At 35.0% G+C, this 12,865-nt stretch overlaps 2 protein-coding genes across 2 annotated transcripts in view; one reads left to right on the forward strand and one right to left on the reverse strand.

The window, feature by feature from the left end:
• LOC110269643 lies at positions 2,682-4,315 on the reverse strand. Its single transcript, XM_021117557.1, has 2 exons — positions 3,815-4,315; positions 2,682-3,730 (listed from the first exon to the last, which is right to left on the reverse strand). The coding sequence occupies exons 1-2, from the start codon at positions 4,013-4,015 to the stop codon at positions 3,485-3,487; spliced, it is 447 nt and encodes a 148-aa protein (XP_020973216.1). The 5' UTR covers positions 4,016-4,315; the 3' UTR covers positions 2,682-3,484.
• Positions 7,105-12,865, forward strand: part of LOC107630276 (U-box domain-containing protein 6) — a 6,831-nt gene continuing 1,070 nt past the window's right edge. Inside the window, exons 1-6 of the mRNA XM_021118724.1 lie at positions 7,105-7,243; positions 8,245-8,338; positions 9,132-9,317; positions 9,494-9,612; positions 9,723-10,862; positions 12,285-12,865. The exon at positions 12,285-12,865 is cut by the window's right edge and continues 1,070 nt beyond it. Coding sequence (XP_020974383.1) covers positions 8,285-8,338; positions 9,132-9,317; positions 9,494-9,612; positions 9,723-10,862; positions 12,285-12,865 — 2,080 coding nt within the window. The 5' untranslated portion in view covers positions 7,105-7,243; positions 8,245-8,284. The remainder of the gene's footprint in view (positions 7,244-8,244; positions 8,339-9,131; positions 9,318-9,493; positions 9,613-9,722; positions 10,863-12,284) is intronic.

Genomic DNA, 12,865 nt, shown 5'->3' on the forward strand with positions numbered 1-12,865 from the left:
AATCGAACTAAAAAAAAATTATAAAAAAGAAAGTCAAAGTGTCAAACTACCCGCGTCAACTAATTCTGTTAAATACTATTGCTAACACTTTTCCTTTTGACAGTTGTTATGACTCTAGCCTTTTTTTTTTCTTTTATGACTCTAGCATTTAGGTACAGCCGTACAAGTAGAGACTTAAGTGTAGTCAATTTTACGTGAAATTGATAACTAAGAGTCGTTAGATAAAAATTTAGTCAATTTATTCAAATTATTTAACGACTATCAACTATTAATTTTACATGAAGTTGATTGCACTTGAGTTTACAACTTAGTTACAACCTAACAAATTTAGGTTAGTTGAGTGATCAACTCACTTGTTCACCTACACAAGTTTTAAAAATTTGAATCCTGTCTTGTGCATACACTAACTCATTAGTTAGCAATAAACTCTTAAATAGAACTCAAATTCGCAACGACTTAGTTCTTAATTTGTTGAGATGGAAAATCCAACAACAACAAAAAAGTGAGATATAATGTACTTTCATTCCGTTGTAGAAAAAATAGATGAACAAATATTAAGCAGTTTACTCTTTCTCTCTCTCAGTTGAGCTCTCTGCTCATTGAACCTTGCTGATGAAATAAGAGTATAGGACTTTACACACATTTGTATTAAAAATTAACCAAGTGGATATCATAATCTCTTAGCTTTTACAGTGGATATGAGTGATTTTCATTTTTTGAGAATTTTTGCCAAAATTCAAAGCACATGCATGCCATTATCATTTGTCCGTCCCTGTAAAATCCTCATCCACAATGAAATTAAACCTTTTTTTCTCAGCGGTTTGAGACCAATTATTTGACAAATCACTCACTAAAATACTTTTTCTTTAGCAGTGAGAGAATTGAATTCAAATACTTGAATGTTGAATTGAAAAAGACAGTGATGATAAGAGTGAAGGATTTTGAAGATGTTTATACTCTTAAGATAATCAATCTTAATTATTTATCTTAAAGTTTATAAAAATCTTTCACAATAAAATTTGTAGTAACTGATTTTCAATTCTTTGATTCTTCAGTTTCTCAAACATTAATTAGGCGTCACTTTAATTAATTAAGAGGTTAAGCATAAAAACTAATTTTAGATTCAAATAAAATTTAAAAGTAGTCCTTAGGTTGAATTTATGTCACGTATTTAAACTAGTCCTATCCAGTTAAATCTTAAAAGAAAACATAATTTTCAAAAATTGTTCTAATTCGAATTATATACCACTTATTTAAAATTAGAGTGATTGAAAATCATGTATGTGTCGCACACTAATTGAACCACTATTCCTAGCCGAATTCAAATAGTCATGTGAAAGAGTTTTCAAGTTTTGATTCAAATATTACATTTTTCAATTATAATACAAGAATCCAAAAAGAAGAGTAAATATCCTTTCCGACCCCTGTCCTTTTTGAAAATTGACTAGCCGCACCCTAAAATTTAAAAATTGACGAATCGGCCCCTGTCTATTCGCTCCGTTAGACATATCGACCCTTCCGTGGCCCCCTCGGTTGAAACTCGACGGAAAACGCTGACATGTGACAGTGAACAGGTGATCTGGCATGTACACATCAGCTTAATTTCTTAAGACAATTTGACTGCTTCCTAGTCATTAAAACGTCGTCGTTTGAAGGGAAGGAGAGACACGCGTTTTATTGACCCTCTCCCCCTTTCTCCCTTACATGTAGCTTCAGTAGGGAAATCACCCCCACTTAGAACACATAATTACATACGAACCCTAGGAAAGCGAAACGGTTTCCTCCAAAACAAGCTGACTAAGAGTTCCAGCGAGGAGGTGGCGAAGGCTTTGTTGACGGAGACGTTGACGGCGGTACAAAGGTTAGTGTGGTTTAATTCGTTCGCTACTTTCTGAGTTGGTTGTACTTTGTAAACTTGGGTTTTTGTAATCTTTTTTTGATACCCTTAGTCACTTTCATTGGTTATGATTGGTGTGGATGAATATAGTAGCTAGTTAATCAAAAGTGTTGCACATTTTTCTTCTGGCAGATGTCATATAAAATTGTCCATGTTTTTCACCATGGGGGTTGGTTCGAAAGGGATTCTGATGGAGTGTTGCACTACTCTGATGGAAAGGTGGAAACATTTCCTCCGTTAGATATAGACTATGTTAACTTCAAGGGTTTGGTGGAAATGTTTACGGGTTTAGGGTATACTAGCTACAAAGAGGTTTATTGGTATGATGGTACTGCTCCTGACTTGGAATCTGGATTGCATGTTCTTAAGGGAGATAAGGAGATTAACCAGATGTGTGACAAAAAGATGGAGGATATGGAGTCTGATTTGCTTGTGATCTATTTTGAACACAATGTTAGCAATCCAGATTATGTTGTTGTAGGTAGTACAGTGGATGAAGCTGTTGAAGTTGATTCTTCCTCTTCTGACGATGCATATGAGACCACCGAAGATGAGCCCTATAAACCCCCTCCACCTGGTTTTGAATCCAGTAGTAGCAGTAGTGGTGAAGAAGGTAAGGCCAAGAAGAAGCCTGTGAGCAAGACTAAAAAGGGTGGAATTAGTGTGAAACAGAAGAGGAGTGTTGGAAAGCCAGATACTCCTAAGAAGAAGAAGAGTAATGCGCTACCTGGTGGTATTGATGACAAGGAATTGTCTCCAACCTGAGGCACCAAACATTAAGAGACCCCCTGGAAGACCAACTAAAAAGAGGAATGTTGATGTGGTGGCAGAGGCTCAGATGAGAGAACAAAGACACAAGGTGAAGAAGAGCTTCCAGGTGACATGCAACAAATGTGGACAGAAGAGGCACTATCATAGGACATGTAAAGGTGCACCAGCAAACCCTAATTGGCAACCAAAGAGAAAGAAGCCAAAGCAACAACCAACTGGACATCAATCAAACCCTACAAATGTAACCCCAGAACAGGTCATGTTGTAAATTTTGGTAGCTCAAAATTTATGTGCCTAATTTTTTTGCCTGGCTGAATCTAAATGGGTCCTGTATTTTTTTTTGTGTTGCACAGAATTTGGATGGAGTTGAAGCAAGTGGAATCAACAACGTGGCTGTGACACCCCTAGACCTAGTGGTACCCCTTTTTGCTGTTCTAGATTTAGTTTTTTTGTTGGGTAGAAAATTGATATGGACTGAAGTCCCACTTGAAAAACACTTCCTCTTTTTATAGTGATCTTTTGTTTAGGGAGTAAACATTTAGCTCAACAAAACATTTTATTTTGTTTCCAGCTGTTACATCAGCAGACTAAACTATGCCTATGTGTATAGTATTATGAATGAAACTCCTTTGCTTTTGGATATAAATCACACTGTCCAGGATTTCATAGATCTGTAACTATTACACAAAGTTAGATTATCATTAATACAACAAACTCACAATCCATGCATATACAACATAGTAACTACATACCCAAAAGCAAACTTTTCATATTTTAACATTAACCATACATCTGCAACAACATACAATCTATGTCTTAGACTACAGCGTATTTCACTGCTACTAATACAATCAACATGGCTACCATGACATAGACCCTAAACCCAATACTCCATTTCTTTGAATTTTCTTTAATTGCCAAATCCACTTTGTGCTCCAATTGCTCAAACTTGTTCTCTAGCATCAACATTCTTCCATCTACATCAATGTCTTTCTCATGCGCAAAATGACAGAAAATCAGCTCATCCAGCCACATGAAGTAGTTGCAGTGAGGTCGTTCTGTCTGCAATTGCAGTTATCATGAAGATCATTCATTCAAGCACAAAGGCAAACTGACTACAATAATCAAGACTGGAGGAACACTTACACGATAGTGACAACAATCAAGGAAGATCCTGTCTGGGTTCTTGGCAGTTGCAGATCCTTGCATGATTGCATAACTTCCACACTTGCATTTAGGGTGTTGAAACTTCACCTTCTTTTCTCCACTAGCATTACTCGAACCCATCCTACCCTTCCTCCAACCACGACGGGTCTGAGCGGCTGAGGATAGCTCTGCGTCACTCATGGTTGCTACTTGAGTTAGGGTTCCAAAAGGGGGAGAAAGGGGGAGAGGGTCAATAAAACGCGCGTCTCTCCTTCCTTTCAAACGACGACGTTTTGATGACTAGGAAGGGGCCAAATTGTCTTAAGAAATTAAGCTGATGTGTACATGCCAGATCACATGCTCACCGTCACATGTCAGCATTTTTCGTTGAGTTTCAACCGAGGGGGCCACGGAAGGGTCGATATGTCTAACGGAGCGAATAGACAGGGGCCGATTCGTCAATTTTTAAACGTTAGGGTGCGGCTAGTCAATTTTCAAAAAGGACAGGGGCTGGAAAGGGTATTTACTCCAAAAAGAATTAGTTTACCTTCCAATTTATTAATCCGAATGAAGAACGAATAACTCAATCATGAAATAGATCAATGCAAGATTTTAAAATAAAATAAACATAGATTAATTATACATGAAAAACATAAACAGAGTTCCTAATTCTTTGACAGAAAATTAATTACCCATAAAAAAATAAGAAGAACAAGAAGAAGAGAAGTAGTCTGAGGACTTGATTTGAATCCTAAGATCCTCCTCCCGGATTGCCCTCTCTTATGACTTGTGAGCTACGCTCACTTATTTATAGCCTAAGTCTAGAATTCAAATTCAAACTAAACTAATCTTATCTTTTGGAGAGAGATAAGATAACTAACTTACTGACTTCAGTTTCAAATTCAAAACAATAATTCAAATCAAATCCTAACAACTAAATATTTTATGTTTCTAGAAAGAATTAATAACTAATTTTTTAGAGTCTTGAGTGTTTTGGATGTGATCAAGGCTTCTGATGATGTGGGTAATTAAGCTTAGGCCTTAATTGTTGCATCTTGAGAGTTGGAATATATTGGACTTACATTTTGAGTTGTTTGAGATGCTATTTTTTCGTGTCCCAAAGATGATGGTGGTACGTGGCTGAGACTAAACATCCACTACAGATATATACATATCATTCTGAAATTTCGGATATTAGCTTTATGTTTTTTCGTGTTCCAAAGATGATGGTGGTACGTGGCTGAGACTAAACATCCACTACAGATATATACATATCATTCTGAAATTCCGGATATTAGCTTTCTAACGCAACTAAAACCGCCTTATTTAGACTTCTATAGCTTAAGTTATGACCGCTGAAGTGGGAAGAGGTCAAAGTTGGTGGGCATGTACGCCGGACGTATGTGTTTTGGACTCTATTTTCCTTCCTTTTGAGCATGCTTTTGTTCTTTAGGCTATGCTTATTGGGCACGCTTTTTGGGCCATGCTTCTATTTCTTTTGTGCTTTTTTTGTGAAAAAACATTGATTCTTGCTATTTTTTAAGTCTAAAACTCCTAAAAATATAAAAACACTATCCTAACTCCAAATATTTGATTATTTATTAAATTCTATTAGAAATTATAAAAAATTTAATTAAAAACCTAAAAAAATAAATAAATAAAAACTCTAAAAATTATTTAAAATGATATGTCATCAACAATTTTACATACATTTTTGCAGGTAGTAAGTGCGCTATATTCACTACCATTAGCCGGACAATTGTGAATATTAGGTAATATGTGTGTAGTCGTATTTTTAGACTATTTCATCGTTTTTATCTGTATTATAGACTCTCTGTAAAATTATGAGTAAATAGTCAAATTGGTCCCTGAAAGATAGCCCATTCTTCAAACGAGTCCCCGTAAGAAAAAGATAATAAAATTTGTCCTCGAAAAATTTAAAATTGGTAAAGTTAGTCCTTCCGTCAGTTGGATGATGACGTGTCACGTTAAGTGCCACGTGGCATATAATGACGTGGATGGCTAATGCCACGTGTCAGGTCAGTGACACGTGGCATGCCACGTGGCACTTGACATGTAAAAAGTTATTTATAATCAAAATAGTCCTTGAAAGTTCAGACGTAAGTCATTTTCATCCCTAAAATTTTAAAAATTAATCAAATTAGTCCTTATATAATTTTTTTTATTTTTTCTTGATAATATTAAATTTAAAATATTTTTTGATACTACTAATTTTAATAGACCAATTTTGAATATATATATATATATTCCAGCAAAATGTAATAATGTAAGAAAAAGGTTTTAGAATAGAAAAGAATAAGAGAGATTTTGACAAGAATTAGAGGAGAGAGATAATTTTATTGAACAAATTTTTAAGAAGAAAAGATACAATTACTAATTTTTTTATTGTCAATTACATTTCTATTAAAATTAGTAGTATCAAAAAATATTTTAAATTTAATATTATCAAGAAAAAAAAATTATATAAGAACTAATTTGATTAATTTTTAAAATTTTAGGGATGAAAATGACTTACGTCTGAACTTTTAAGGACTATTTTGATTATAAATAACTTTTTTACATGTCAAGTGCCACGTGGCATGTCACGTGTCACTGACCTGACACGTGGCATGCCGGGATCTGACATGTTAATCAATCATATTGTGACACGTGGCATTAACCCTCCACGTCATCATATGCCACGTGGCACTTAACGTGACACGTCATTATCCAACTGACGGAAGGACTAACGTTACCAATTTTAAATTTTTCGGGGACAAATTTTATTATCTTTTTTTTACGGGGACTCGTTTAAAGAATGGGCTATCTTTCGGGGACCAATTTGACTATTTACTCGTAAAATTATTTTAGAATATTTAAAACGGTAAAAAATTTGAAAAACGTTTAAATGGGTAAATACAATTTTTATCTATTTAAAAGCCTAATTTGAGACATGATTGTTTTGAAAATTAATTTGATAGTGACACAGACTATTCTAACTGTGAAGTGTTGGGCGTTAAGTGTTAACCCCCCCAAATTTAAACTTTGCAATTAAATTCGGTTTCCTGCTTCGGCTCAATTCCACTTCCACCCCGTAACACTCACACACAAGGAAAGAGAAGAAGAAAGTGAGAAAAAAGAATAACCAAATCTCGTCATCTCCCTCCACATTTCTCTCTCTTTCTGCTGTCCTTGTGTGCGACTGTGCGTCCTCCGAACTACTCGCTCCTTCCGGTCTAAACCTCATTAGTCATTACCTCTCTGTCTCTCACATTAAACAGATCCTCACAACCCTAAAAAAAAAACCAGTTCTTCTTCTTTTTTCTTTTTTCATTTTTTGTTAATTAATTTTTTTTCGCTCTAAAAGAATTCCATTTCTTAATGAACAAACCCTCCAGCACCATCTCTTCTTCTTCTTCTTCTTCTCTGGTACGTTATTTCTTCTCTCAAACCCTAATCCCGCATCTCACATTTCTCACATGCTCATTTTGCCTTTCAATGCTTCCTCAATCTGATTTATTTTTCTCTCTCTAAGGATTTTTCCGTAATTTTTAATCCTTTTTTATGTGTTGTTGGAGTGAAGATTTCAGCTGGAGATTATGTTCTTTGCGATCGCTTTGTGCTAATTTTTTGTTTTTGGCGTTTATTTTTGGGATTGTGAAGCTGTTAAATAAGAATGCGTTGATTAATTTGCTCGCTGTGAACATGTTTTTGTAAAGAGAGAAAAAATAACCGAAAAATCAGCATTTTCTTCTTTCATTTGATTATTTATACCATGAAAAATGGACAATGTCGAAATTGTTTTGGTTACTTTTCAAATTTTGTCTTAATCTTTCTATTGTGAAGATTTGTCACGGATGTCTTTGCCTTTTCCAATTTAAATTACTATAATTTTTTATTGTGTTAATTGGAAAACCCTTTTCTCCTCTTTGGTTGGGGAAAAAATGTTGAAAACTAAGAGAGAATAATTTGAATTCTTTCTCTTAAAAAAACAAAAAGAGAGCATTGCAAATCCAATGCCTACCGAATTGCTTTATGTTAGGTTTGCTTACAAGGTACTTTTCCTTTTGTTGTATGTTTAGAATATTTATACGCAAAAAGAGAATATTGATGCAGTTTACGTTTTGCATGTAAAACAAGTTTGAAGTCATTGTTTTATTTATTATTTATTTCTTTGATTGATATAAAGAAATTCCCAATAAATAGAGTCACTAAATTTTTATTAGTATTTTCAACACGCTACTTACCTTTCTTGGGTAAATTAAACGAAATGAAACTGAAGAATGGTTGGACTTTTAGTTGATTGCAGCATGGTCTAATCACATGCATTTTTTTTTAATTTAAAAATTCTGAACTGGTAGCGCCATTTTTCTTTACCACTACTTTGCTAATTTTATTTGTTTCCTGATTTTGATCATCGTTAAATATAGTTGGGATCATTTAGCATCTAAGTTTTCACAGTGAATTTGAATGATGGATGTTGCTGAGCTTGAAGAAAATCTTTTTGCAGCAAGTGATGCCAAGGTATCATGACATGTCTTAAATTATTGCGGGATAACTGTTAGAAATTCTTCCTTTAATCCTTTACTTTACTAATATTGATAAATTTGTATTCATTCGTCAATTGTAATTGCTCCATAATTCCTGTAGTACTTAAGATTCAAGTATAATTATCGAGTCTTTTTTTTTTTTCCAGGTAAAGTATGCTTCTTGTTCCTAATGTTTACAATTTTCTTCAAAAATACCCCTAACATTTAATTTCATTCAATTTTGTCCCTAACGTTTTCGATTTATGTCAAAATTACCCATGGACGTTAACACCATCTAAAACGTTAGGGACAAAATTTAAAATGTCCAAGGGTAACTTTATCGAAATGGTTAGGGACAAAATTGGATGAATAAAAAACGATGAGGACAAAATTGAATGAAGTTAAACGTTAGGGATATTTTTGAAGAAAATTGCAAGCGATAAGAACAAAAAGTGTTCTTTACCCTTTTTTTTCATATATATACATATATTTATTTATATCTGTATACACATTAGTTGCATATTTTCCTTTTCCTATTCTTTTTTTTTTGAAGTAAAAGTAACTGTCCTCTGTTTGAACCACATTGAATTATTTTCTTTTACACAATTAACACTACTGCTTTTTAAAGAAGGTTTAGAATTGCTGGCCAAAAAAACCGTAAGAGAGTAAATTTTATGTATAGTTCTCTTGCTCTGGTTTTTTGGGGTATTTTTCCAATTCTTTCATTTTGTTTAATTGTTAAAATTCTCTATTTTCAGCTGACAATGAGTGTTTGGTATCTTGTGCAGTTACATGGAGAAATGTGCAGGACTCTTTCTGCAATATATTGTAAAATATTGAGAATATTTCCTTCTCTAGAAGCAGCTAAGCCTAGGAGCAAATCTGGAATACAGGCATTATGTTCACTGCATGTAGCTTTAGAGAAGTCGAAGAATGTTCTTCAGCACTGCTCAGAGTGTAGTAAACTTTACCTGGTACAATTTTCGTTATTATTGTATAGTTTTCAATTCTATTTTCCGTTAGTGTACCATTATGTAGGGTGGATTTAGTTACCTAAGCCCTTTCAACAAGTTATTTATACCCCATTAGGTTATCTGATTTGGAATACTACTTGTGGAACATCTTGCATATAATATCACTTATGACACAGGCGATAACTGGCGACGCCGTACTTCAAAAATTTGAAAAGGCTAAGTCTGCACTTGTTGACAGTCTTAAACTGGTGGAAGATATTGTTCCTCAATCTATTGGGTGTCAGGTGATAATCTTCAACGATATGGATGTATAGCTTGCTTTTCCATGTTTCAGTTTCTCTTGTTCTATTATGTGGAGGCCCTTACACAGCCTTGCTACTTGCTTTCTGAATGAGTGAGGGGCGGTCTGGATGAACTTGCAAGTACGGTTTTTGCAATTGACCCCTCAGAAAAACAAGTTGGCGACGATTTAATTGCATTGCTTCAGCAGGGAAGGAAGCTTGACAACTCTAATGACAGTAGTGAACTTGAATGTTTTCATCAGGCTGCTACTAGACTTGAAATTACATCTTCAAGAGCAGCTCTTACTGAACGAAGAGCTCTCAAAAAACTCATTGAAAGGGCTCAGGCTGAGGAAGACAAGCGGAAGGAATCAATTATTGCATATCTTTTACACCTCATGAGGAAATATTCTAAGTTGTTCAGAAGTGAATTCTCAGATGATAATGATTCTCAGGGCTCCCAACCCTGTTCACCTACTGTTAATGGATATGTTGAGGATGGTGTTCAGACTCAAGCGTTTGATAGAGTATTTTCAAAACTTAGTTCCATTAACTTAAAGCCGAATAATAGAAAATCAGGCCAGATGCCCCTTCCCCCTGAAGAGTTGAGGTGTCCGATATCTCTGCAACTCATGAGTGATCCTGTTATAATTGCTTCGGGTCAAACATACGAAAGGGCTTGTATAGAAAAATGGTTCAGTGATGGGCATAACACCTGCCCAAAGACTCAACAGAAACTTCCACATCTTTTATTGACTCCTAATTACAATGTCAAGAATCTTGTGGCTAGTTGGTGTGCACAGAATGGAATTCCTATTCCTGAAGGCCCTCCCCAATCTCTTGATTTTAACTATTGGAGATTGGCTTTATCAGATACCGATTCCACAAATTCAAAATCTGTTAACAGTGTAAATTCTTGCAAGTTGAAAGGTGTGAAAGTGGTTCCAGTAGAAGAGAGCGGCATGTCAGAGCAAACTGGGGTAGCTGGAGCTGAAAGTGTGTCTACACAAGAGGACGATAATGAACAGTATCTTAGTTTTCTGAAAGTCTTAACAGAAGGGAACGACTCACAGGAGAAGTGTAAGGTTGTACAAAGGTTAAGGATGTTGCTAAGGGATGATGAGGACGCCAGGACATTTATGGGTGCTAATGGATTTGTTGAAGCACTTATGCAGTTTCTCCAATCAGCTTTGCGTGAAGGAAATGCGATGGATCAAGAAAATGGAGCTATGGCCCTGTTCAACCTTGCTGTGAACAATGACAGGTGTGTATTATTGTTTGTAGTTTTCGTAGTTTTTAACCATAAGGTAAAACTGCTTTTCCATTTTACTAAAAGACTTAAACAACATTTGGTGATTGAAAAGTGATGCTCTTGCATTTAGCTAGAACCACAGTTACTTGGTAATGTTGTAGTAACAAAATATTCATAATTTAATGGCAATGATCTGATCATCATGTACCCATAGTTGCAAAAACCGAACCGGACCGGCAGGTTCGACCGGAAAACCGGACTCTAGTCCGGTTCGGTTTACTCCTTAGACTATTTAAGGAAGAAAACCGGTGTGAACCGGTAAGAACCGGATCAAACCGGTCAAAACCGACAAAAACCGGTGCAAACTGGTCTAACCGAACCAGTCTGCTTGAAAAATTTTAAAAATGTCTCCACCAGGTCTCGAACCAAGAACCTTGGAGCAAAAGCAACCTCCACTTGCCACTCAGCCATTGCGCTTCTAAGTACTATATTTGACAAATACTAATTATATAGTATACACAAATATCTAATTTAATTTAATTTTTGTTTTTTCTATTTTTCAAATTAATTATATTTTAATTATATACCATTATTAATATAAATATAAATTTCACTAAAAATTTATTAATTTACTTGATCTATTTTATTACTAGTATTGTGATTAAGTTATTTGTTTTGATACGTTAAAATCTACTGATATTATAGTTAGATGATAGGCTTTGTGAATTAATTATTTTTTTTAGTTTCAAATTAAGATACTGTTGTAGTATTACTGATAAATTTTATGGTTTTTTTTATATTAGTTATTTTTAGAAGTTGAGACTTGATTCTTCATAAAATGTTAGTGAAGATATGTATTTCAAATTTTAATTTTAATTTTAAGTTTTTAACTATTTTATATTTTATATTTATGTGAGACCGGTTTTATCGGTTCAACTAATAATTTATCGGTTGAACCAATAAACTAATGAACCAGTAGTTTGACCGGTTCGATCACCGGTTCGGTTCTGACAACTATGCATGTACCTCTTCAAGAGCTTCCATCATTTTGTGGAAAAATGAATTGCAAGTTATATGTATTTATTTTTTGAAGCCTCTCTCTTATGTATTAATCCCCCACTCCCCTTCTTGAAATGGACACACAGGAGAAAGAAATGAAGACAATGTGCTTACTGCTTAGTGCAACTCAAATTTGAAAATTGATTATTTTGCTTGTTAAATTTTGACATTGACATTGTTTCTTCAGTTTAATGCCTGGGATTTTTTATATAGGAAAAAAATAGACAGATTTATGCTCCAATAATAATTGAGGCTGAAATTTCTGATGGTGGTGCAGAATAAATGTTCCAGATAGCAATAGTTATTACCTTTCTTTCTCCGCTTTTCCAAATCATTGCATACTTACACTCATTTGTTCCTTTTTCTTTTCAACAGAAACAAGGAAATGATGATATCAGCCGGAGTCTTATCCTTGTTGGACGAAATGATCTACAAACCTACTTGCTATGGGTGTGCAACTGCCCTGTATCTAAATCTCTCTTGCCTTGAAGAATTCAAGCCTATGATTGGTTCAGGTCAGGCTGTCCCATTCCTAGTCAAGATTCTTAAATCCAGCTCTGATGTTCAATGCAAGCTAGATTCGCTCCACACACTCTATAATCTTTCCACCGTACCCACCAACATTCCATACCTCCTTTCATCTGGAATCATTGTTGGCTTGCAATCCCAGCTTGTAGGCCAGGGTGATAGTGTGTGGACCGAAAAATGCATAGCTGTATTGATAAATTTGGCGGTTTCTCAATTGGGTAGAGAGGAAATTGTGTCGTCTCCAGGAATCATAAGCACATTGGCGTCGATACTCGACACTGGTGAGCTCCTAGAGCAAGAGCAAGCCGTGGCATGTCTCCTAATTTTGTGTAACCGGAGCAAGAAATGTTGCGAGATGGTCCTTCAAGAAGGGGTCATCCCTGCCTTGGTCTCAATATCGGTGAATGGGACGTCAAGAGGCAGAGAAA

Source organism: Arachis ipaensis, chromosome B03 (genome assembly GCF_000816755.2).
Source record: "Arachis ipaensis cultivar K30076 chromosome B03, Araip1.1, whole genome shotgun sequence".
Lineage (NCBI taxonomy): Eukaryota > Viridiplantae > Streptophyta > Magnoliopsida > Fabales > Fabaceae > Arachis > Arachis ipaensis.